The sequence below is a fragment of the Malaclemys terrapin genome, chromosome 24 (assembly GCF_027887155.1).
Source record: "Malaclemys terrapin pileata isolate rMalTer1 chromosome 24, rMalTer1.hap1, whole genome shotgun sequence".
Classification (NCBI taxonomy): Eukaryota; Metazoa; Chordata; order Testudines; family Emydidae; genus Malaclemys; species Malaclemys terrapin.
This window is the reverse complement of record NC_071528.1, coordinates 17,382,415-17,408,392: the sequence shown is the minus strand read 5'-3', so window position 1 is coordinate 17,408,392 and position 25,978 is coordinate 17,382,415. Positions and strand designations below refer to the sequence as shown.

Below are 25,978 nucleotides of genomic sequence, written 5' to 3'. Positions count from 1 at the left end.
AGCAGGTGGAAAGAATGCCAGTGCCCTGTCCGGATTCCTGCTAATACTGTTGCTAGCTATGGTACCGCTGTCCACTGCTGGAATATGGCTACAAGAATTTCTAACATAAACAAGGCCACTGAGCGAAAGGGCCTCAAGTGTACATCCCTGACTAAGAGAACTCTAGAGTCTGGCACTTTAGAGCACCCCGGGGATTCGCCCAAGTGACAAACACTGGTTGCTATAGAGATGGATGCCCTCCTGGGATGCAGCCAAGCCCCTGTGTTGCAAGGAGACAGAGTTTCACAGCTATCAGCGCAGACTCAGAGCTCTAGGTTTTCCTAATTTTTCCATTTGAACAGCTGAGGATTTTACTGGTCCTGTTTAAATGTGAAGGAACAAAGCCCCACAATGGTCTGTTCTCTGGGGTGATTTGGGAAGTTTTGAGGGGGCAGTTTCCAAGTGTGCAGAATCGCTCACTAGTGCCACATGCTGGGTCTCATTCCTGACACTTGTTTGAATATATTCTTCTGTAAAGCAGTGTCCTTCAAGGGAGAAGTCAGCGAGTGAAGACACCAGCATGAGTCTCAGCTGCCTCAGCCCGGACACATGCCGGGACCTTCTCCAGGGTAAGATGGTCCCTTTGCCCTTCCAGCCGTCCAGTCTGGTCCGAATCTTCATCAGCTCAGCTTCCTCAGGTAAATAAGCTGCAAAGTGCTGAAGATGCCAAATGATTTTGGCAGTCTGAATGCAGATCTCGTCCCTTACACGAGAAGGGATGAGGGTAGTGGGTTGCACTGTGCAGCAACATGGCCAGGCTGCTTGACTCAGCAGAGAATCATGTCCTCCATGGGAGTTGCAGCTCCACATTAAAAGGTGAAGGTGGCTGCAGTTTGCTGCATTTTATTCAAAGTTAGGTGCGTGCTGTACTTGCCACCACCATCCCCTCTGCATGTAGATGGTGTCTGAGAGAGAAGGATTCTGGCACTAATGGCATTGCCAGTGCAGACAGGGTCAGCATGCAGCACACTTTACTGTGCAAGGGGCCAAGGAGAAGAGATGCTGGCTGGTGCACAAGACTGACTTTCAAGTGGCTTTAGTGAGGCTGGGTGCAATGGGTCCCCTGAATTTTGGTTCTTTACTTCCATTGTAGTGTGGAGAAAAATACATGGAACAGCATGTGCTTGTGTGTGAGAGCATGGGTGGGAATGTGCATGCTTGAGCATGTGAAGAGTGGAGTATGCATGAATGTGCATGTCTGTGAGGGGGAAGGGCTGTGCATGTGCAGGGCATTGTGTGGGGTAATGAGTACCTATGTGGCTGTGAGTGCTCTTATCTTTCTCCTATTTGCTCTTTGGTTTTCTTTGTCACACCCCTGGTAGAGCTCTCTCAGTTGGACCTCATCAGGCTGCTATGTTTGGATCCCAAGATGCTACACCTGTGTGCTCTTAAGCTTCCCTTGGTCCAAGTAGGCTGCAGCACTGTCTCTCTATTTGGCTGCTACGGTACATGTCCTGGGCACAGGCTTTCATCTGTTGCCCCTTCACAAAAATGGGACTTGATGGCCCAGCTGTCCTAGGCCCCCAGGACCAGAGCTCACTTCCCAAACTCTCCAGTAGCTTAAGCACAACCTTTTCCAGGCTCCAACCCTGTAGGCACTCTCCTTTACAGTTCACCTATCCAGGGACACATGATAGTGGAAACAGAAAGAGACCCAAAGGCTTCAAAAACCAATCACTTCTTTTTTAGCTAGCTCAAGAAATACACAAATCTAGACAAAACAATCACACCTGGACACATTTCCCTACCTCATTTCCTCACCACTCTTGAGTGTTCTTCATGCTTAGGTCTGAGGTCTTTAAGGAGTCCAGTCTCCTCTTCTGTGCACAGCTTCTCCTCTGAAACATGGAATCTCTCTTTCCTCTGCATCCAGTTCCCTCCTCCTTAGTTGGTTCTGCAGTTAAAAATGACCCCTCAGCTACGAAAGCATGCCCCATGTGCCTCTCTCCTGCCCAAGCTTCCCTTGTTCTGTGAGTTCCCACTCTCAAGATCTCTGGTTTTTAAAACACAGCACTAGTAACTGGCCTTTTTGTTCTCCTGATTAGGGATTTTCCACTCTCCTGAACCCTACATTGTCCCTGGTTTTGGAGATACACAGCACAGCCCCTGACAGCAGATGGCTGACTCCACATACACCTATTGTTTGGGCTCTACCAAATTCATGGTCATGTAAAATACGTCACGGACTGTGAAATCTAGTCTCTGACCATGAAATCTGGTCTTTTGTGTGCTTTTACCCTATACTATAAAGATTTCATGGGTGAGACTAGCGTTTCTCAAATTGGCGGGTTCTGACCCAAAAGGGAGTTGCAGGGGGAGTCACAAGGCTATTTTAGGGGGGCTGCGATATTGCCACCCTTACTTCTGTGCTGCCTTCAGAGCTGGGTGGCTGGAAAGCAGTGGCTGGTTGCAGGAGAGTGGCAGATGGAGGCTGGGTGCCCAGCTCTGAAGGCAGTGCCTCGCCAGCAGCAGCGCAGAAGTAAGGGTGGCAATACCATACCATGCCATCATTACTTCTGCGCTGCTGCTGGTGGCGGGTCTGCCTTCAGAGCTGGGCTCCTGGCCAGCAGCTGCCACTCTCAAGCTGCCCAGCTCTGAAGGCAGCGCTGCCACCAGCGGCAGCACAGAAGTAAGGGCAGCAGTATCACAAACCCCCCCCCCCCCCCACACACACACACCTTTTTGGGTCAGGACCCCTACAATTACAACACCCTGAAATTTCAGTTTTAAATAGCTGAAATAATGAAATTTACGATTCTAAAAATCCTATGACTGTGAAATTGACCAAAATGAACCGTGAATTTGGTAGGGTCCTACATATTGTATGCAGTGTCACTGTAGCCATGTCGGTCCAATAAAAGATGTAACCTCACCTACTTTGTCCACATACACTGAGTAATTCAATGACACAGTAATTTAATTAAATCAATCAGCCAGTATTCATACGTTGCACATAGACAGAGTCCCCAAATCATCACATTGATTTTAACTGTCTCTGTTAACTGTTTGGGTTCAGTCAGTGGATATGACACCCTTACAAGGGGCTGCACTGACAGTGCTGGGAGCCCTCTTTTCACAGCAGGCACAGCAGGGGCAGCAGCCACAGAAGTGTCACAAATGCGGCTCTGTCCCCCCTCCCCCCCCCCCAGGAGTTAAAGTGTGCCCTTCGCTGTGGCTTTTCTACTGAGACAGCCAACAGAGGGGCTGATTAATCCCATACGTGAGGGGGTTTTGACCACTGTGAAATTCATCCGGGGGGTTGGAAATACATTGTCCTGGATCAGTACTAGATCAAGGCTGCTGTGTGGTACTCAACAGCTCTAAGCTACCTCAAAATCCACTGTTGCTCAGCTTGCATTAAAAATAAATAAATAAATAAAACAAACAAAAACCACATTGTTTCTAGGCCTTATAAAGAAAATGTTTAAAATATGACTTCACGTAACCAATGCAGTAATGTGTGCCTGAATCCGCAAACAGCAGGAAACAATAGTGCTGACTGTCAGACAGTACTGTGATGAGGAGAGTATGAAACCTAGCTAGATTAGACAAGTATTCATCTGAACAGGGTTTTTAAATCTGAAACCTAAAGGTGATGAGTAGGTTGATTGACAACTAGATAGAAGATTCCTAACTTTTGTTGTGGTGCTGCACAAATCTTTCACCTGATGATTATCTGTTCTGTTCATTCCCTCTGAAGCACCTGGCATGGGCCACTGTTAGAAGACAGGATACTGGGCTAGATGGACCTCTGGTCTTACCCAGTATGGCCATTCTTATGTTCTTCCTTGCAGACATGGCTACAGAGAGAGAGACCCTGCTTAAGGCAGCATACCCTGAGGTCCAGGCCTTCTGTCAGAAGCACAGTTTAATGTTTGAGGTAAACCATTTCCTGTACTACAGATTATTGCTGATGCTTCCTGATCTGGCTGCAGGCCATCAAAGTGTGTGAGATGCAGAAAAAAGTGATCCGTGCCCCACAAATGCTCCCTGACTTCTCAGCCTCCCTAAAGGCTTAGGAGCTTTCAGGAAGGGCTGTGTTGGCCTCCTAGTTCTCACATTACTCCCAGGCTCAATTGGAGAAATTATTCTATACTTTCTCTACACTGATAAACAAGTGTTCTCTGTTCCATCCCAGAGGTGGATGCACTTCAGGAGTATCTGAAATTATCCTAGTCTGTACCATCTGTGCAGAACTTTTGGCATAAAAGACGTTGTAAGGCTGGGGATCATTATTATTATACCCTATAATGCAGTATCATACAAATATTGTATCAAACATCCTTCAGATTAACAAGTTTCCTTGACTTGAACAAAACTGTATGAATCACATGTCAGGCTGCCTATGGTTCAAATTCCCAAATTTGTGCCTCCTTCTGGATATCCCTGGCAAGAAATTACATGCCTCTCTGCCTCTCCCAAGTTTCTAGTCACTAAATCACATGGGCCTTGTTGATTTCAGCTTTAGCTTTGAAATTAAAGTGATGGGGCAGCTTTGTCCCTCCATATCACTGCCATTTCAAGATGATGTGAATTATTCTCCAAGCATCCCTGTGCTTTTTTGCTGTTCTGCAGGTAATTGACCTGAGATGGGGTGTTTGTGACGTTATAGACACTGATCACATGAGCACACAACTCTGTCTGGAGGAGATTGAATCCTGTCAAAAACTGTCAGTGGGTCCCACTTTTATTGTAAGTACAAAGAGTGCATGCTCAGACCCCACTACCAAGGAAGACATATGGGGCTGGCCTCACACATCCATAACTTGCTGAGCTCATGTGGAGATGCTGGAGTATTTTAGCAACACAGAAAGGTGCTTGTCATTACTTGGGGGAAGAAGTCTTCAGAAGTATTTCATCAGGGAGCAGAAGAGGGAAGTTTCAGCAACTAGGTGGAGTTTGGCCCCCAAAAGTACACACACGGCACATGTCCAGGCCAGCTCTGAATACATGGGCTGTTAAGGGAACGGGGCTACAGCACAATAGGCTGTGGGGAAGAGGACTGTGCATTCTGAAGAAGCAGACAGCGTTAGGAGTCAGACAGACAGAATAAGAGATGAGTGGGCAGTGCCATCTATCACCCCATGAGCTCTACCCCCTGCCCAGCACCTCAGGGCCTGGGTGACTTTCATTGGCAAACTAAACAGTTCAGAAAAAATCTTTTCGGGAAAGAATGTGGCAAAGAACCAGGACTATACCCCCATGGCAAGGAATGAGTGTGTCTGTTCCACTGCTTTGACCCACACAGGGGGAGGGAACTGGGGACCCTCTAATACCTCCTTCCAGGAGCTGAAGGCTGCATGTTATGGCAACCTCTTTCCTGACCTGCTTGCTGCCCTTCCTTCAGGTGACCTAGCACTGTGGTGACAGGCATGGTATTAAAGATCTGATCAGAGCACAATACTCAGAGCTGTCAGGTCCTGTTCTCTCCAAAGGAGGTGAGCTGGGGCTACAGTATCAGCCACCTGTTCTGGTGCCACACCCACCTTGTTGTTTGGGGTTGGTTAGATTTTAGAAAGAGAGAAGAAAAGGTGCTGATGATAGGACAGAACAAACAGGGAGAGGGCCCTGCCCTAGAAAGAGCCCAGTCCTGGTAAGGGCCTGGCCCCAGGGAGGCCCTGCTGTGGTGTGGCCAGAGCTGCGTGCGAGTAAATAAGTTAGTAGGCAGTTGTGTGAAATACATCTGATTTCCCCAAGAGTCTTCTGCATTCAGAGTCTGCCAGGTCTCAGAGAGAGAGTCAATTAGAACCTCAGCACCGGGTTACTGTGTGTGTCCCAGAGGAGCATGCTCTGTGCTCTGCTCTGACTGTTCAGATGCTCCCATTAGCTGCTCCATGTTGTATTCCGCAAATGCCTCTAGTGGTAGTCAGGTAATTTCATAACCAAGCAGCCATGCCCAGACTGCCTCCCGTTATGGGTCTGGCTCCCCAGGCCTCAGCCCAAGACCCGATCCATTTGTCAGGGCCTCAGATACAACCAAGTTCCCAGGACCTCAGGCCCAGTCCAGCTGTCAGAGCCACAGCCACAAGCCAGTTTCCCATCCGAGGCCTTGTCAAGCTCGCAGGCATAAGCCCAGTGCAGCTCTCGGGGCCCCAGGTCTTCATTTCTACTTATTCAGGAGAAATGTGTTTCCCCCATTTGCCTGCAGATGCTGCTGCTGGTGAGTATTACAAGCCTTTTCTGGTCCCTCTGCTACAGGGGCTGCTTGGGGATCGCTATGGACACCGGCCCCTCCCCCGACTTATCGAAGAGAAAGAGTTTGAGGCCCTGATTGCACAGCTGATAGGGGACCCCACCGCCACACATCTTCTGACATTTTGGTACTGGAAGGATGAGAATGCCATTCCTTCTGTGTATGTCCTGCAGCCAATTACTGACCATCTGCCCCACTGCCACCCCACTGCCAACCAGGCTCAGCACCAGGCAGATGTGGAGGTCTGGAGGAGCCTGGAGAAAGATCTGGCCGTAGCACTGCGCCTGGCAGCCCGGGAAGCAGAGAAGCACGGACTCATCAGCCAGGAACAGAGGCATCGCTATGACAAATCAGGTGTGCCCCAACATTAGACAATGGCCATAGCCAAGCAGGGCTCTCCCCCTACACCCTGGTTTTGTCTTCTTTGTAGCAATCAGGAGAAGATGGGCCTTTAACTCCATTTTGAGTCACCCCCAGGCTGTGGGTGGGCGGGTAGCAGTGTGCTGGCTCGCTAGCTGCGCTTGAGGTGCAGAGTGGGTAGGTGGGAGTGTGCTGGGCTGATTTAGGCTGTGGCTTCTCCTCTGCTCTTTGTTGGACCTAAATGTTCTTCACATTTCCCCCTTACTTTTGTAGAGACAGAGTGGGAGATTGAACAAGGCCTCCTCAACACCCAAGAGATCGACTTGGCTGCTTCCATATTCCTCAGAGAGGTTGAGGGCCTTGACAAACACCTGCTGGAAGGGACAAGCATGCAACTGGTGGATACAGAGGAAGATGGTAGCCTGGACAATGAAGCCCAACAGCTGCTCCGGAGCCTCAAGGCAAAAATTGCGAACTATTACCCCCAGCATCTCAAAGTGCATACAGTCCCATGGAATGCACACCCTGAGAACCCGCGACACAAAGGGCATACCAAGTACCTGAAGGAGCTGTGTGAACAGTTCATAACTGCTACAAATCACCAGGTCCTGAGAAGCCTCCGATACCGAGGGAAGAGCAGCGAGGAGCCAGAGGGGCTTTTGCAGGAGCTGAGCCACCACATGATGCTGTGCCTGGAGAGCTGCAGAGTGTTCTGTGGGAGGCAGGACTTACTGGATAATATTCTGCAAAGCATCAGACAGAATGATGACCATGTCCACACACCCCTCATTCTCTATGGGCCTCCAGGCTGTGGAAAGACAGCTCTGATGTGCAAATTGTCTGAGCAGGTGCGAACTCTTCTAGGGCAGGAAACTGTGGTGGTAATTCGCCAGCTGGGGACATCCCAGGTCAACTCTGCAATCCACAGCCTGCTGAGAGATATTTGTTCCCAGGTGTGTTTAGCATTTGGTTTGCCACCTCTTCCTGTACAGGTAACACAGGCTTGCAGTGATTTAATCCTGTTCTTCCATAACCTCCTCCTCACTGTCTCTCACCTTGGTGTACAGTCACTGGTGCTGTTCTTTGACTCTGTGGACCAGCTAATCCCTGCTAATGGTGCCCACAGACTCTACTGGGTGCCTAAAGACTGCCCCCCAAAGGTTCACATTGTTGTCTCCAATTCCACAGCAGAGCATGGGATTCTGGAAACTCTCCAAGAGGCCATGCCTGAGCCTGAGGCCTACTTTGAAGTGGGTCCATTATCCAGAGAGGAAGGTGGGAAGATGTTGGAGGTGCTGTTGGCATCAGTGAAACGGAAGCTGAGCCCAGCTCAGCAGACTGTTCTCCAGAACAGTTTCCCTGAGGGTGGGCACCCGCTGCTATTCAAGCTGGCCTTCAATGAGGCCAGGAGATGGGCATCCTACACTCAGCCTTCAGCACTGATGATTGTTACCACAGTCCAAGAGGCCATGCACCGTCTGTGCGCGAGACTGGAAAAGCTGCACGGCATGGTCCTGGTGGCACACATGCTGGGGTATATTGCCTCCTCACGGTAAGTGCTGCCATATCCCCTTTTGGAGCATCCTGCACCATCCAACTGCTCCTTTTGTCTGGGTGAATCTCAGTGGCTAAACACAGTTCCAGGCAACAGCAGCTCTCGGCTTCTCCAATCTGTGAATGTCTTTACATGAGCATAAGCACAAGCTTCTTTCTCTTACCTGCCACGCTGCCTAGTCTGGCCTATGGTAATTGATCTCCTGTGCTCCTCCTGGATTTGAGCTCTTAGCTAAGACTGCCTAGTGGAGATTGGGGTGGGTGAACAGGTTGCGCATGTCTTTCTTGCCCAGAGCTGGAATCCCTGTGAACAGCAGCTAGGTGGGTTTCCTGGTGGATGGTGGTTTGGGGCCAGCTGGAGAGAGAGAGAGAAAGAGAGAGAGAGAGAGAGAGAGAGAGAGTGTGTGTGTGTGTATAAAAGGAGTAAAGATACTGCTCACCCTCCCACTTTGGAGGCCAATGCATACTGTTGGGGGGGAGAGGACTAATCTCCCCGACTCTGTCATTTCCCAAATCAGGAATGGGCTATCAGACGCAGAGCTGAAGGACATCTTGTCCCTCGATGATGAGGTTCTCGCTGAGATTTACCAGCACTGCTCTCCTCCATGTAAAACCATCCTGCGCTTTCCTCCTCTGCTGTGGGCACGACTGCACTGTGACATTGGAGAGTGCTTGGCAGAGAGGCAGGCAGACGGCTTTGCGCTTCTTGGCCTTGCTCACAGGTACAGCAGGGACACAGGATGAGAAGGCATAAACTCCTGTGTGGGGGATGTCCCAGTGCTGGCTGTGTGGGGATCCTGTTTAGGCTCCCTGTCTCAGCCCTGCTGTCCATTCCCATCAGTGTTGATTGGTGATGATCCCATTCTCTGGATCCCCATCTCAGTGATGATCCCATTCTCTGAATCCCCATCTCAGTGTCTCTGCTATTTCTTTCCTCTCCCAGACAGTTTACTGAAGTGGTGCAGAATCGTTATCTACCAGCCCAAGACAAAACCAAGCGTCACTTGCTCCTAGCAGATTTCTTCAGGGGGACTTGGAGTTGGGGCATGAAGAAGTCCCTGAAACTGCCACTTCTTGGCAAATCTCTGAATGCTGACAGGAAGGTGAGGCACCTCAGCAAGCATTCTTGGTACTCGCAGGCTCTGGACCAAGAGGCCTGGGCCCTCACACTGCAGGGCAGGGGGTGGTATCAGAGGCATTGGGAATTAGGGCAGATTGTTTCTGGGTGGCTTTTGTTTTATCCACACTACTTTGTCCATCACTGGTAACCCCACTTGATAGGGAATTGGCCTGTATCAGCTTGCCTGCTGGCTCTGCTGTGCCCCTGGTGCAATATTGCTGCAGGTAGCATATCCCTCAGGCTGTGGTCTGGAAGGGCTAGATGTCACACCATGAATTGAAATCCAAATACTACAGCACAGGAGGCATTAGTGAAATTAATTCATTACCTGTATCTCGCCTGAGTTCTCCTTGATCACCTCCTGTTTCTCCCTTTACCAGGTAGCACCTCAGCCACTCTGGTTCTCTGATACCGTTGCAAATCGGAGGAAGCTAAGCGAACTGCCTTTTCACTTACTCAATGCTGGGAGAATTGAGGAGCTAAAGCAAGATGTGCTGGGTAAGGGCTGGGGACAATGTTCAACAGGGAACATGCTTCATTCTTGCAGCTGCATGCCAGGAAGATGCAGAATCACAATTCATGTAACATTTCTATATTGAAAGCACTGGAAGCTGCCAAACTGAGCATCAATAGCCAAACTGAGAAGGAAACCTGTGAAAGAGAAAAATACATTATCCTCACAAACTGTTACCCCAGACACTTCAGAGTCCTCATCATCCACACTCCAGTCATTGAGAGAAATAAAAATCCATGCCCTCACTCTTCCCAAGGCTCAGGAGGAGGCATTTTAAAACAGTACATTAAAAAAGTATTCACATACTCAAAAAGAGGCTAAAAAAGGAACCACAACAATGACAGCCCCCATTCTCCCTGGAGAGTGGCCTCAGACCCTCTCCAGGAGTGGCCTTCCCCTTCATCACCAGGTGCATGACTGCCAGTGCTCTGGACTGCATGGTTCCACCTTGTGTCCAATGTTCTCTGCTCTGATGGTCAGTACTCTTTTCTGCAGGGAATATGAACTGGATCACCTGTAAAATTGTTGCCACTGGAATTCAGGGCATTGCCAATGACTTTGCCATGTGCAATGAGCGTATTAACTGCCCAGAGCTACGCCTTATACAAGAAACTCTTCTCCTTTTGAAACCAGCACTTGACTATATAGATGGTGTTGTAGGTAAGAGCCACTTCTGGTCCATGTTTGAACTGCAGTTGGGCATGGGTAGATCCGTTCTGGGGAAGTTGGAATATTTGCTCCCTAGAGGAAGTTTCTTCTTGGGCAATTACAACTAAAGATGAAATCCTTCCTTAGGTATCTCCGGACCTCTGGGGAGGAACCCGCAATTTTCTTTTTGGAAAGTTGTTAGCTTTCGCCAACAGGCATCTTGTTTATTAGATCAGAGCAGTTCACCTGAATCCAGAGGGTCCTTCCCTTCACTATCAGCATCTACTAGCCACCTGAAACCCCTGGCAGCATTACCATTAATTAAAGGGATAGATTCACAATTTCCCCCCCCCCCTCCCATGAAGATTCTCCAATACACAGTTAAATCTATCCAAGTTTTTATACTGCACCCATCCCTGCAGTATCTGAGTACCTAGCCAGGGAAGGGCAAACTCACACCTGCTCATTATAAACTGGTAGTCTATGCACTGTATTCCATATTGAATGATTGCAATGGCCTCTCACAGTCATATGCTAGGAGCCCTTTTAAAATTCCTTTTGCCTTTTCCCTCTTAGGAGTGAGTATTATATACACTGAGATGCTGGCCAGGCTGCATTTTTTCATGTTTTCCTATCCTGATCTAATTGGAAGGCTGTGCCAGCAGTGTCTGAGCTGGCTCAATGTCTGTCCCCATCCTGTTCTTGTCCCACTGTGTGGATTCCTCCAGCCGCCTGGTGGGCCTCTTAAGATGACTATCACTGGATTTCTAAAAGGTAAGGCCTTTTCTCAGGGCATGAAGATTCCTCAAGGGAGCTGACGGAAACGGGTCACCTTAATGAGACCAGAAGTATAGGAGCTACGTGTGAGGAGATGGCACTATCTGTCAGTTCTCCCTGCTCTCTTTGTCCCACAGCATCTCTGACATTTGCTATTTGGTGCTTGGGAAATGCGGTGGGATTTCCATGGGCCTCCTAGGGAATTTCAGATAGTTGGGTTACTTTACCAATTGGTGATTCTCTGTGACCCAGCTGGCAGGATGGTGCATATAACTAACACCAGGGCATACAAAGGGAGCATGGAAGGTGTTGAAAGCAACTCTGACTGGCATTAAAGTTCAGACTAGCCTGTAACGAGAACAACTAATGTTGGGTGTCTGGTCTCTGACCTGTTTCTGAGTGTGGGGATCAGGAGGGGCCTCATTCCCCAGGTAGGGGACTAACAGTGTTGTAAATATTGGATATTGTGCCTCCCTCTATAGGCAGAGATGACTATTGCACTACATAGGGCACTCATCCAAGGTCTCCTTTGCAGGACATTCCAGGATGTTTATGATACTGTGAGGCTTACTCATATTTGGTTTAATTGTTTCTAGTTATTAATCTCACTTAGTGATTTCTGAATAATTGGCACAGTGCAGTAATGCACCAGCTCACGACAGTCTTGGAGGTGTATTAACCTAGGCACAAAATCTACTCACTCATCCCTTACCAAGATGAAGATGATAAAGCTCATTATAGTTTGCTTGCCTGATTACTCTTGGGGGAAATTCTGAGGGAATTAAAGAAAAGAACTAGATAAGTTCACGGAGGATAGGTCCATCAATGGCTATTAGCCAGAATGGGCAGGGATGGAGTCCCTAGCCTCTGTTTACCAGAAGCTGGGAATGAGCGACAGGGGATGGATCACTTGATGATTACCAGGTCTGTTCATTCCCTCTGGAGCACCTGATATTGGCCACTGTCAGAAGACAGGATACTGCGCTAGATGGACCTTTAGTCTGACCCAGTATGGCCATTCTTATGCAGAATTTTACAGAAATTAATGTTGTGCATGCAGAATTTCCTTTCCCCCACAGAAATGGGCTGCTGGCCGCCACTAGGAGGCACTGGACCCAGCAGAGCCCAGCTAGCACATAGAAGACATTGCGTTGGGGCAGAGGGGGGCAGGGAAGGGAGCTAAAGGGTTCCTGACAGCTGAAGTTCCCAGCACGCCTTGAGGGAAGGAGAGGGCAAGTGCACAGGAAACTTCATGCAAGCCTGGGACAGAGCATTAGGCTCTTTCTCCCACTGGATCCCTGGGCTCTGGGGAGGAGGGAGGCAGGTGTCTGGGCTGGGGGAGCCAAGGCTGGGCTCTGGGGGAAAGCGGACCAGATATCTAGGCAAGGGGGGGGGGGGGCCGTGCAGCTGGGCTCCGGGGGGAGGAGGTGTGGGTGTCTGGGCTAGGGGGAACCCGTGGCTGGGCTGGGAGTGGAGGGGGTTTGGCTGTATTGGCTGGGGGGGGCATGCAGCTGGGCTCTGGTGGGAAAGGGTTGTGGGTATCGCCCTCTGCCCCCCCAGCTGGGCTCTGGGGTGGGGAAGAGGGCAGAAAAACAGGAACTGGCAACTGGGTTGTCATAGTGGTTTGAGCAGGAGGTTGGACTAGATGACCTCCTGAGGTCTCTTCCAACCCTAATCGTCTATGATCCTGTGATTAACTCTACTCCTGAGGGAATTTTTGTGTGTCTGTATTGTTACAGACATACTTGCTGACAGGTATTTTGAAATAAATTACAAAAATAATCGAAACTGGTGATTATGTAGTGTTATTTTGACAAATAACGTTTGCAGAATTTTGCAATATTATGTGCAGAATTTTGCAATATTTTGGCACAGAATGCTCCCTGGAGTACCCAATAAAGAAAATGAATGTCCCTGTAGAAGTAGAATTTTGCTAGGCTGCATTTAGGTATATATTATGGGATGGGACAGTTTCTGTATTTCCTCTGCCTGTAACACAAAGGAATTGTAAGGGTCCATCTGCTGATTTAACCTTGCATGCTGAATTTAGTACCGGTTATGTTTTTGACTGCTTTTACTGCACCAAGGGAGAGATGCCACTCAACGGTATTCACAATATAAACAAACACAGATCCACAAATGTCTGAGGGAACCTAATCTAGTTTGGCTGGTCTCTTGTCACATAACTCACACAAGGTCAGTAAGAGACTTGCTGCTATCACAGGTGGGAAAGGATACATAAGAACATAAGAACAGTCATGATGGATCAGACCAAAGGTCCATCTAGCCCAGGATCCTGTCTTCCGACAGTGGCCAATGCCAGATGCCTCAGAGGGAATCAACAGAACAGGGAATCATCAAGTGATCCATCCCCTGTCGCCCATTCCCAGCTTCTGGCAAACAGAAGCTAGGGACACCATTCCTGTCCATCTTGGCAAATAGCCATTGATGGACCTCTCTTCCATGAACTTATCTAGTTCTCTAGTTGTATCCTCTCTGCCTGCTGTGTCTGCAGACTCCCCTTCCATCTATGTCTAATTACAGGTGTGACAGTGCTGGAGCTCAGTTCTGATCACAGGGTGCTGGTGGCAGGATCCCAGGATGGCACAATGGTTGTGTGGATCATGGAGGATATTGAGGTGATGCACACCTTGACTGGGCACTCTGGTGAGCCTTTTAAAGGGGACATGGTTCCTGACTTCCGCTTATACTATACCAGGGGTCCTCAAACTTCATTGTACTGCAACCCCCTTCTGACAACAAAAATTATGACATGACCCCAGGAGGGGGGACCAAAGCCTGAGCCTGTCCAAGCTCTGCCACTCCGGGTGAGGTGGAGGGTCAAAGCCAAAGCCTGAGCCCCAGTGGCTGGGCAGGGGGGCCAAAGCCGAAGCCAAAGGGCTTCAGCCCCAGGCAGGGTGCGTGTATCTTGAGCCCTAACCCCCAGGGCGGAAGCCCTCAGGCTTTGGCTTTGGCCCGGGGTGGTGGAGCTCAGGCTTTGGACCTGGGCCCCAGCAAGTCCAAACCAGCCCTGGTGACCCCATTAAAATGGGGTTCCGACCCACTTTGGGGTCCCAAGTTCCCTCTAAGCTGCGCGGCTGCTCAGCTGCCTATTAAGCCCCGTGCGGGGGCTCAGGGCTGCGGTGGGGAGAGGCACCCCTCCCCGCCAGCCCCAGCATGGACCTGCCCCGGATTTGCCACAGCCGGGGAAGAGGAGCCCCTCCCTTGGCCCAGCCCAGCCGGAGCTGCCGCAGCTGGGGAGAGGCGCCTCTCCCCCGGCCCCGAGCTGCTGCTGTGAGAGATGGCTGGGGGGAGTCCTCTCCCCCCACCGCAGCCCCGGGGCAGCCTGCACCCCAAACCCCTCATCCCTGGCCCCACCCCAGAGCCCACATCTCCCCAACCCTCTTCCCCAGCCCTGAGCCCCCCCCACACCCCAAACCCTTCATCCCCAGCCCCACCACAAAGCCTGCAACCCCAGCCAGAGCCCTCATCCCCCCACACGACAACCCTCTGCCCCAGCCCTGTGCCCCCTAACACACTCCAAACCCCTCGGCCCCACCCCCATCACATGAATTTTGTTATGTGTCACACATCACCTCCATACTGGTGTACATAATAAAATTAATTCCACACATGGACGTAAAAAATAAGAGGGAACACTGGTCCCGACCAACAGTTTGAGAACCGCTGTACTATACAGAAAGCTTCTGTGTGGTGGCAACATCCAGACCTCAAAGCTGAAGGCTGCACCAACCGTATTTTACGGCCAAACTGTCCTATTCCATGCAGCATCCCTTAAACAGATCAAGTGATTGCCCAAAATTAAAAGGGATTTTAGAATGTGGTAACTGAGAGACATTTAATGGATTAAAACTGCCCCCTCTAATGTTGCTGTAGAATGCAATTAACTCCCTCATTGACCCTCATTGGAGAATTTTTCTCACGGCCTTACAAGGCATTGACTGTTTGCATCTACGATATGCATCCGAAGAAGTGGGCTGTAGTCCACGAAAGCTTATGCTCTAATAAATTTGTTAGTCTCTAAGGTGCCACAAGTACTCCTGTTCTGTTTGCATCTAGTCATTCCTGAGCTGTAAGCACAGCAGGCGTTTCACAGCTGATGGTAATCTGGGCACTCTTCCAATTGCTAGAAGTGGAGAGGGTCCCCCGTTTTGCAAATGCTTCTCTCTGCTGTTTTGTAGCTGAGGTGAGATGTGTGAAAGTGTTTGGAAAAGGGACTTCCGCTGTCTCAGCTGCCATGGATTACACTCTACGCATCTGGAATTTAGTCTCTGGCAGACAGAAGTTTTCCATTCAGGACAGTCACTCTGGAGAGCAGCATCTATATCAGCTTCATGTGGATGAAAGGAACAGGATTGTATATTCAGCATCAGGTGCAAAGGTATGGAACTAGAGGCCACTCCATAATGTAAAGTGCACAGAGAAGACAAGAGTCTGAGCAGAAACCACAAGAAGTTGTAATCAGGGAATCATGGAGCATAGAGATGGAAACAGGGGTGCTAGAACTAGGGGTGCCGAGGTGTGGCAGCACCCCTGGCTTTAAATGGTTTCCATCATATACAGGGTTTACAGCTTTGTTCCATGACTTTCAGCACCCCCACTATAAAAATTATTCCAACACCACTGGATGGAAAAGCCTACTGGGTCCTATCCAGTCCAAACTCCTGGGGCCAGTGCAGAATATCCCAGGTGGACATTTGCTAGTGCTTTGTCCAGTCTACTTTTCAAAGTCCTAAATGATGGGGCTCCCATGCCTTCCCTTCCACTGGCTAGCACAGTGAATCCCGTCTTCAGCAACCATTCAAGGAACAGAAGAAAAAAATTGGTTGTTTGGAGCTTGGATAAAATGCAAGGCCTGATCTACATTTTAGAATTAGCTCAACCTAGCTATGTCACACAGGGATCTGAAAAATTTCATGCCCTGAGTGTCATGGTTAGGTCAACCTAACTCCCAATGTAACTGCAGCTAGGTCAACAGAAGATTCTCATACTGATTCAAACTGGGTTTTGTAGAAACCAACAGACAAAGAAAGGGCTTTTGATACAAAAAGGCTAAGTTTAAACTAACTCTGGGCCTTCTATCTAATCCAGCAAGTGGACAGGACCTTCTGTCCAAAGGGGGGGACAGGGACAACCCTTGCAGAAGGATTAGAAGGACTTTGACCTACTAGGGCCCCATAAAACTGACGGGTGACTGCTGGTAAGCTTTTAGAATGCATATAAGAACTTTTATTGTTTTTGTTTTCTTTGTAATGCTTTCACCTTAAGAATAAATGTTCTTGCTTAGAAAGAGCCATGTGGTAACTTGTAACTGCTGGCAATGCACTGTTCATAGCCCTTAGAGAGAAAGCAAACTACAGGCACTGGCCTTTAGGTAGACTAGGTTACTAGGCATATCAAAGGGTAAGGCAGGAAGCTATACATCCTTAAAAAAAACCCAGTCCGAAGGCTACACAGAGACAGGTGATACCAGGAGACCTGGCTGTGACCACAGAGGGGGGACACAGGTGCAGTTACTCCAAGACTGTGATAGCAACAACCATGTGGAAGTTCTTCCAAGGAATCATGCTGGTTTTGTAAAATATTTTGAGATCCCTGGAGTGTGAAATTTGGGAAGTTAAGTCAGCATCTAAACTCCAGAATGAATATATGTACAAATGCTGCACAAAAAGATCTCCGGCGAAGGTGACCTGCCAATCCTTCTTTTTACTAGGTTAATGCCTGGCACCTGGAAACAGGGGAACATATTTTCCAGATTTCTGGTGAGGCCCCAGATGCGTGGCTATGCACTGAAGTGTTTGAACCAAGGCAGGTGGTTATGACTATGTCTGAAGGAGGAACACTGAGTCTGTGGGACAGCAGCACGGGAGAGCTCCAGTCTAAGCGCCAGCTATCAGGGCTACAGGAAGAAGCACCAACTTGCAGCATTCTGATCCAGAAGCAAGGAAAGATGATAGTAGGATTTAGCAGGGGTTCCCTCTCCATGGTGCGTCTCTCTGCTTAGCTAGCTATAACATTTCAGGGATTTAATCTACGAAATGCTGGCTTTGTGTGGATACTGGATTCTCTCTTCTCAGTTTCACTTCGCTCTGTGCTGATGCCTGCATCTTTGATAGGCCTTTGTCGTCATAGATTCCTTGATAGGTTTTCACACTTCCATGGTTTCTAGGAGTTTCTAAGACAGCCAATTTGACATGCTCTAGCATGATGTCCTTTGTGCACTTGCTCACCCATCAGCAGCAATGTGATTGCAAGATCCAAGTGCTGTAAAGCTGGGTTCTGTTCCTAACTCTGCCACAAACTTGCTATGTGATTGAGCAAATAATTTCCCCTTTCTGTGCTTCAATTTGGCCATGTGTAATATGAAGATAATGCACCTCACTGGGGTGTTTTCTGTTCATAAAGCACATTGAGCTCCTTGGATAGACGGTGCTAGACAAGGGTAGAATATTATTAGCAATAGAAGTGTGCACGGGAGGAGAAAGACTTTGCACCAAGGTCTCCCTGGTAAACTGTCCCCTAAGGTCCAGTGAAATGAGCCAAAGTACAGTTCCAGGCATCATCCAGCCTTGTGCTGAGCTAGGTAATAGGGTGGGTCTCCAAAGGACTTTCCTCTCCTCATGATGATGAAAGCATGCTCCCTATACCTGCAGACCTCGTGCTGTGTAAACGAGTACACATGGGACCTGCACAGCATTAAGAGGCCAAACTAAACTCTATTCCCCTTAGTTTCTATCCTCCTTTCGTCTTCCCTCTAACCTGAGAGAGGCAGCTTAACTACCACAGTGCTGTCTGACTGTACCTTCTCTTTCGGCAGATCTTCTCTGATGGAAACAGCTTAATGAAGAAACTTCCTGGAAGGGTTCGCTTTCTGGTAGTGTCAGAAGATGAGTCCCTTCTTGCTGCAGGTTTAACTCCAGCCCAATTACCTGGGAAAGATTTCAGCAGATTTATAAAACATGATGGCAGTAGTCTCTCTAAGTGTCATACACCAAGTGTCCCTTAAACAGAGGCCAAGATGGGGGTCTTTCCCTTTATTAACATGTTCTTATCAATCTAATATGCTCAAAGGGCTGGAAAGCAATGGGGTGAAATTCATCCTGTGCAGAGAGCTAGCACATGGTCTATGCACCACATAAGTCCTATAATGAGAAAGTAAGTGGGACTTACGTGATGCATAGGACTTGTGCTGGGCCTCTGCCCGGGGGGAATTTCAGCCCCTTGGTTTCTGAGCAGTTCTCAACATACAACTTTACTGGCATGCTGGGACCAACAGATTATGAACATGGATGGAGGAGATACGTAACATTTTAGAGCCTCTGAATGCACAGTGGGTGGGTCTGGCCTTGTCTGCACTATATCATCTCAAGTACTTTCAAGAGCTCCTCCCCAGATCAGTAAATCAGAAACTAACATTCCGTTGTTTTAGGCTTTGGGGTGTATGTGCGAGTGTTCCTGGCCAACTCAAAGGGATTCCACAGGTTCATGGCAGCAGACCTGGAACATGAGTGTGTGGTGCACTCAGCTGTTTTCTCTCCTGACAACAGCATCATTGTCACAGGCTCTCAGGGTGAATCTATCCAGGTAAGAGGGGAAGCTTTCCCGTCAGAAATGCCTCGAGCAGGCCCAGCTCACATTTGCGTGCCAGATCTAGTAAGGTGCTGAGCAGGGTCCCTAACCACCTGCCTTGTGGATGCATTTGTGGTGTTTCTGTTATTGTCCCATCTGAATGTCTTTCTCTTATCTCTTTCCTAGTTCTAGTAGTGTGTGGCTGTCACTCTGCTCTCCTGTTAATTCTTTTTCTGGCACTGAACAGTGAGTCACGGTACTATATAAATTCAGAGAGAGAAAGGCCAGGGAGAGCTTATAACCAGAGTATTAAGGGATATTATTTTAAAATAATTAAAATTCCAAGACCCCAGAAACTGCCCTCTCCTCCAACAGTGAGAGTGAAGCAGCCCAAAGGGAATAGTCTGTACCTGAGACACCCAATTGAGGTCAGCAGGATCTCATGGGGTGTCATTCAGAGCAGAGATATCAGATAGGCAGAACATCTCAAGGTCTTTCATAAAAGTTTATTTAAGAGAAGGTTTGTGTGTTTATTAACTGAACAGAAATGCTTCTAAGACACTGTCACTTTTGGAACATTTCCCATCTCTCTTTACTCTGTGTATGACACACTTGATTTCTCTTCTTTGTTTCTTGTTTTATGAGACTGTTTCTTGTATCTTTACTTTGATTTTATAAAATTTTACTGTGATTATTCTACTCCCCTCTGAGTAGGGTATGGGAGAGAGGAAAATTTATATATTTAATGATTTTGTGTTTTCTTACTATTTTGACTGAATGCCACTATGTTTTTTCTAATTCCCAGGTGTGGAGTTTATCAGAGCAGGGTTTGCTGACAGACACTTTGGATGGCATGGAAACACCAGTGACTCTTTTAGCCCTTTGTGGCCACACATTGGTATCTGCATCCCATAGTGCACCATATCTCAAAGTTTGGGACCTCACTTATGATCGTAAGCACAAAAACTTAGCACCAGTCCCAGATCGCACAGGGTGCACTGCAATGTCCCATGATGGGAACTATGTCTACTTCCCTCAAGCCGGAGAGAGACATCAAGTCATCATCTGGGACTCCACTAAAGGTGAACGACAATCTATAAAACACTGTAGAGAATTAAAACTTGGCGTAGCATGGGAATCAAAATGATTCCAAAAAATGAATAATTGATCTGACAGAGCCAGGTTTTTTTGGTCTTCCAGGCATGCTGCAAGGACTCTCTGTTCCTTCACACTGTGTCAGAAGGGATGGGTTGAGCAGAGAGGGACTGTAAGTTTAGGAATTATTTTAATCTCTTTTCTTTGACATTTTTGTCTAGATCATTATCATGACATATGAGAAAAACCCAAAGGACTAGAGCTGGAGCAGGGAGAACCTCACAGACATCTCTTCTCTGTTGCAGGTGCAGAGTGTGACACACTGGACACCTCTGCCCAAGTGAGATGTCTAGAGGTGGCTGAGCAGAGGAAGCTCCTTTTCACTGGGCTGGTGTCTGGAACGGTCCTTGTGTTTCCACTTAATTCCAGGCAGGATGTGGTGTGCATCCCACCCCCAAAGTCACAGAAACCAATCAACCACATGGCACTCAACAGGCAGGAAGAGCAGCTAGCCATAGCATATGACGACTTAGTTCTTGTGCTGGACGTTAGCCCTGGAAAGCCATGCCCTGTGATTGACAAACCCATTTATACCTTTTATACTCAGATCCCTGCTGCTGTGATTTCCAGTGTGGCTGTCCTTGCAAACTACCGAGTCCTCTATGGCATGTCAAGTGGGGACTTGTTCCTTTACGACTGCCCACATTCCAAAGTGTTTCCTTTGGAAATGCACAGATGCATAGTCACCTGTTTAGAAACCAGCCATGGAGAGCAGTGGGCACTAAGTGGCTCTGAAGATTCTCTGCAGTGTCTCTGGGACTTGGAGCTCTGCCAGTGGGAACATGAAATGTGCTACTATAAGGTACTGCCCTGGTGGGTGGAGACAGGGACGCAACATTGTGAGGCACTTATTTCAATGAGCTAATAATGCATCTGAAAAGCCAAAACAGTCGAAAAACTAGTCCATAGGAAGCCAAATTTTCATACAGGAGGACATCTAAATCCTGTATCTGGCAGCTCAGTTGGCAGCTAGGTACCCGTTTTATGCCCTGAAGTGCTGATTTGTACATATCCAGGATTTTGATGCCCTATTCAGAGACACTCTCAGTGCACAGTCACCATGAGCTAATGCATTTAACATCTCTCTGGCCCAGAGCCTGCTCACCACACTCAATTTCTTGGCATCAGCTGGAGGACTTGCATGTAAAGAGGGCAGGATTTTACTCAGTGAATAAGCAAAAGCAAAACAGAGTGAACAGGCCAGGAACAGTGGAGGCAAGTAAAGAAAAAAAAGTGAGAGAAGAGTTTGAGCTGATATTTTTAGCCTTTCACCTGCGCCTGATAGACCTCAGACTTCACCTGATGATGTACCGTGGAATCAGACTGTATCCAATCCCTGTCACTTGTAGATTAATTAGGTTCCTGAGAGATCACAGTGGATCTCTTCTTTTCTGCACGGCTGTAGATTGTTTTACAAGCAAAGGACTTTGTATTGTGGCATTTCGTGCCTCTATTAGGACCACTCTGCCTTATGGTGGAAATCCTGGTTTAATAAGATTTTTATCCCCATTCTCACAACTGCTGAGTAGCCACGAAATTGTATAGGGCTTCCTAGTCTCAACCTGAATTTAACAAGATATTTATGGTCTAATTCAAATCTTTATCCATTTTTAGCAGACTTCCTTCTTGAAAGGTATTCAGTGTGCTTGCTTCTCAAAAGATGATAAGTACGTGTACACTGGATCATTCGATCACTCCATTACAGTTTGGGATGTTTCAAGTGGTGAGTAATTCTGGATTTATAGCAAATATAAGGCAGGTGGTACACCTTATTGCCTTTATTAAACAGAGATCCAATGGCCTTGATGTGGTGCAAAGGGAAACAGTTTTCATTTAGCAGTTTGGATGAGAGACTTCCTTGACTGCATCTTTGAACAGAAAACTTGGGATACGTCTCCTGGCCAAAGACAGTTAATTGACAGGCACAGATGGATACAAGGGGTTACAGCTATGTGTGGAGGAACACTGACACCTTCCCCCCCACAACGGCCTGACAGGATACCTCTATCTTTTGTGACATCACAATAGGATGTCCCATCCCAGAGACCAGACAGTGCTTCTTTTGGGAGTGATATTGATACACTGACCAGCCACCATTATCTGTGGCTATAGTTCCCTTCTCAGATGTACAGAGGTGATTAGGGCACTGCCTTTTAGAAAGAAGAGAAAGACCTTTGACCTCCTCATACAAGGTATCCACATGAGTCCATCTTTAGAAGTATCCCCAAAGTCTAGGGCCCAGGAGTAAAAAAGCACCACTCTGCATAAGGAAGAAATGGGTGTGGGGGGGTTCTTTTTCCTTGCCACATCTCTGTATTAGATGCTATTTTGTGTGATCACACTCAGTTCAGCCCATGTTGCATAATCACGGTGACCGTCCTGTCCTAGATGGCTGTATAACTTGTCATTCTTTCCCAAAGGATGTGACTAATCTGACCAGGGGGATTCCAGCAAAAGGGTTGCACAACTGTGTGTTTTGCACCTCTGGTAGCAGATTTACTGCTTTTTGGTATCTAAGTTGATTGTAAGCTTACACCGTGGTAATAAGAAAATGCTTCCTGGGCAGGAGCCCAGTGGCCCTTTGAGAGATTTTCTATCTCCTTACACACGAAGTGTGTTCTACCTATTCCTCTTGCACACAGTGAAGTCAAAGCATTTGGTCCTGATCAGTTGCAAGTGTTATGGCAGTGTTATATGGCCTTTACAGGCTTCCCTCACCAAAACCATCAATATAGTCAACGGGGAGCTAATGACATTACTGATACAAAATTATTATTAATATGAACATCAGTGACTTATTTTTCTTGAGTCCAAATTGTCCTTCTAAATGGTTCTCATTTATGGAAAATGACAAGCCCTTTTCCCATGCTTCAGGGGAATATACTAAGCTGCAAGTCCTTTTGTCTGTTCTGACCTTGGTTTCTCCCTTTTGCCTTCTGGGGGTCTTCTGCAGGTGCCCTGTTGGCTGTTCAATTTGTGTATGCAACTGCTAACAGAATCATGCCAACTGCAGATGGGTTCGTTGCAACAACAAGACTCGGCTACATAATTCGTGAGAGGTTCCGCTGCCCACAATCCATAAGCTCGCAGTACAATCCACTCCAGAACATCAAGGCAACATGTGTAGTAAAATCCAGAAAGAAAGAGAAGGCAAACCCAAGAGAACAACATGACAGAGGAAAAGTCTCCAGAAACCAGATTCGAACCAATAAACTATCTCAAAACTGTGTGACTGTGTAAAACTTGTGAAGTGGTCGAGCAGTTCCAGGAAGATTCTCAGACTATTTACCTGCTGCGTATTTTTCATTTGGTTTACAGCAGCCTGGCTCCGGACTAAGAGTGAGATCTTGCCCCTTATCCCAGATCAGCTTGTGTTGTTTTCTGAGGTCTTGATCCCGTTCCTATTGATTTTCATCATGCAAAATCAAGACTGGATGTTTTTTCTAAAAACTATGTTCTAGGAATTATTTTAGGGAAGGTTTATTGTCTGTGTTATTCAGGAGGTCAGACTAGATGATCACCATGGTCCCTTCTGGCTTTGGAATCTACAAATCAGGGCCCTAATTCTTGTTCATCCTCCTGGTGGTGCCTACAAACTCTTCTGCATAAGAGAACATTTGAGATAACGAATGAGTATGGGTAAGGTCAGGAAAAACTGTCTGGCATGTCTTGACTTGAGAAGTCTCAGATCTGTGTACAATATACTTCCAGAAAAGAGGCATTATCTCTAAAATACCTAAGGTATCGGACAAGAACAGAATAAATGATGAAAAGTAAATTTGAATTTTACAAATGTCATTGTTAATTTACAGGTTTCAAAGTAACAGCCGTGTTAGTCTGTATCCGCAAAAAGAACAGGAGTACTCGTGGCACCTTAGAGACTAACAAATTTATTTCAGCATAAGCTTTCCTTTATTCTTTATTCCATTTATTGCAGCCAGCAATGCCCCTCTGCCATGTACATTGGCCAAACTGGGCAGTCTCTACGCAAAAGAATAAATGGACACAAATCTGACATCAGGAATCATAACATTCAAAAACCAGTGGGAGAACACTTCAACCTCTCTAATCACTCAGTGACAGACTTGAAGGTGTCAGTTTTGCAACAAAAAAACTTCAAAAACAGACTCCAAAGAGAGACTGCTGAACTCGAATTAATATGCAAATTAGATACAATTAACTTAGGTCTAAACAGAGGCTGGGAATGGTTGGGTCATTACACTAATTGAATTTTTTTTCCCCCATGTTAAGTTTTCCTCACACCTTCTATGGGTCATCTCGATTATCACTTCAAAGTTTTTTCTTTTGCTGCTACTGATAGCTCATCTCAATTGATTGGCCTCTTACAATTGGTATGCATACTTCCACCTTTTCATGTTCTCTGTATGTATAAATATCTTCTGTCTGTGTGTTTCACTCTATGCATCTGAAGAAGTGGGCTGTAGCCCACGAAAGCTTATGATGAAATAAATTTGTTAGTCTCTAAGGTGCCACAAGTACTCCTCTTCTTTTTGTTAATTTACAGTTTTATTAGTAACAATGGGAAGGAATATTTTAAGATGCAACTTTATTTCTTAATGCACTCAGCCTGCCCATTCCATGTAGATCTGGAAGGGACCTGAAGGAATCATCTAAGTCCAGCCCTCGTAAACTGAGGTAGGACTAAGTAAACCAAGATCATCCCTGACAGGTGTTTGGAGGATTTTAAGAACAGGTTAGGCAATGACAGGGATTCCACAACCTCCCTTGAAGACTATTCCAGTGCTTCGCTACCATTATAGTTACAAAGTTTCCCCTAATATCTAGCATAAATCTTCATTGCTGAAAATTAAGCCCATTATTTCTTATCTTACATTCAGTGGACATGGAGAACAATTGATCACGGTTCTCTTTATAACAGCCCTTAACATATTTAAAGACTTATCTAGCCCTCCCCCATCCACCTGCCTTCTTTTCTCAAGACTAAACATGCCCAGTTTTTTTTTTAACCTCCCATCATAGGTCAGGTTTGCTAAACCTTTTATCATTTTTGTTGCTCTCCTCTGGACTCTCTATAACTTTCCATGTTTCAGAGTAGCAGCCGTGTTAGTCTGTATGCGCAAAAAGAACAGGAGTACTTGTGGCACCTTAGAGACTAACAAATTTATTAGAGCATAAGCTTTTGAGGACTACAGCCCACTTCTTCGGATGCATATAGAGTGGAATAAATATTGAGGAGATATATATATACACACACTTTCCATATTTTTCTTAAAGTATTGCACCCAGAACTGGACACAGTACCCCAGCTGAAGCCTCACTAGTGTCAAGCAGAGTGGGACAATTATTTCCTGTGTCTTAGATATGATACGCCTATAAATATACCATGAAATGATATTAGCCATTGCATCACATTATTGACTCATTCAATTTGTGATTCGCCATATCCCCTCAGATCCTTTTCAGCAGTGTTACTGTCTAGTCCAGGGGTGGGCAAACTATGGCCCGGAGGCCACATCCGGCCTTCCAGACATTTTAATCTGGCCCTCGAGCTCCTGCTGAGGAGTGGAGTCTGGGGCTTGCCCCGCTCCAGCCAGGGACCGGGGTCAGGGGTTTGCCTCGCTCCAAGCAGCTCCCAGAAGCAGCAGCATGTCCCCCCATCGGCTCCTACGCATAGGGGCAGCCAGGGGGCTCCACACAATGCCCCTCCCCAAGTGCCACCCCCGCAACTCCCATTGGCCAGGAACCACAGCCAATGGGAGCTGCAGGAGTGATGTCTGCAGATGGGGCAGCGCGCACAACTACCTGGCTGCGCCTCTGCATAGGAGTCGGAGTGGGGACATGCCGCTGTTTCTGGGAGTTGCTTGAGGTAAGCGCACTCTAGAGCCTGCACCCCTGACTCCCTCCCATGCCCCAACCCCATGACCCACCCTGATCCCCCTCCCGCCCTCTGAACCTTTCGGTCCCAGCTTGGAGACCCCTCCCGCACCCTGAACTCATTTCTGGCTGCACCCCAGAGCCCACACCCCCAGCCAGAGCCCTCACCCCA

At 47.5% G+C, this 25,978-nt stretch overlaps 1 protein-coding gene and 1 long non-coding RNA gene across 3 annotated transcripts in view; one reads left to right on the top strand and one right to left on the bottom strand.

The window, feature by feature from the left end:
• The window catches only part of LOC128828602 (uncharacterized), a 59,603-nt gene that overhangs the window by 30,152 nt on the left and 3,473 nt on the right, over positions 1–25,978 (bottom strand). Inside the window, exons 2-4 of one of the 2 annotated variants that reach the window (XR_008443213.1) lie at positions 18,029–18,155; positions 9,595–9,917; positions 1,788–1,933 (exon numbers count right to left, since the gene is read on the bottom strand). This is a non-coding gene — a long non-coding RNA (uncharacterized LOC128828602). Of the gene's footprint in view, positions 1–670; positions 1,934–9,594; positions 9,918–18,028; positions 18,156–25,978 lie in introns of those variants that run through there. The other variant, XR_008443212.1, reaches the window with a different exon arrangement.
• On the top strand, positions 560–23,781 carry NWD1 (NACHT and WD repeat domain containing 1). Its single transcript, XM_054013373.1, has 19 exons — positions 560–677; positions 3,834–3,919; positions 4,615–4,731; positions 6,238–6,586; positions 6,866–8,144; positions 8,665–8,868; positions 9,090–9,249; positions 9,647–9,764; positions 10,276–10,440; positions 11,005–11,202; positions 13,750–13,872; positions 15,408–15,607; positions 16,940–17,212; positions 18,044–18,134; positions 18,656–18,810; positions 19,601–19,877; positions 20,196–20,752; positions 21,565–21,673; positions 22,904–23,781. Exons 1-19 carry the CDS (start codon positions 560–562, stop codon positions 23,188–23,190), a joined length of 4,866 nt encoding a protein of 1,621 aa, XP_053869348.1. The 3' UTR covers positions 23,191–23,781.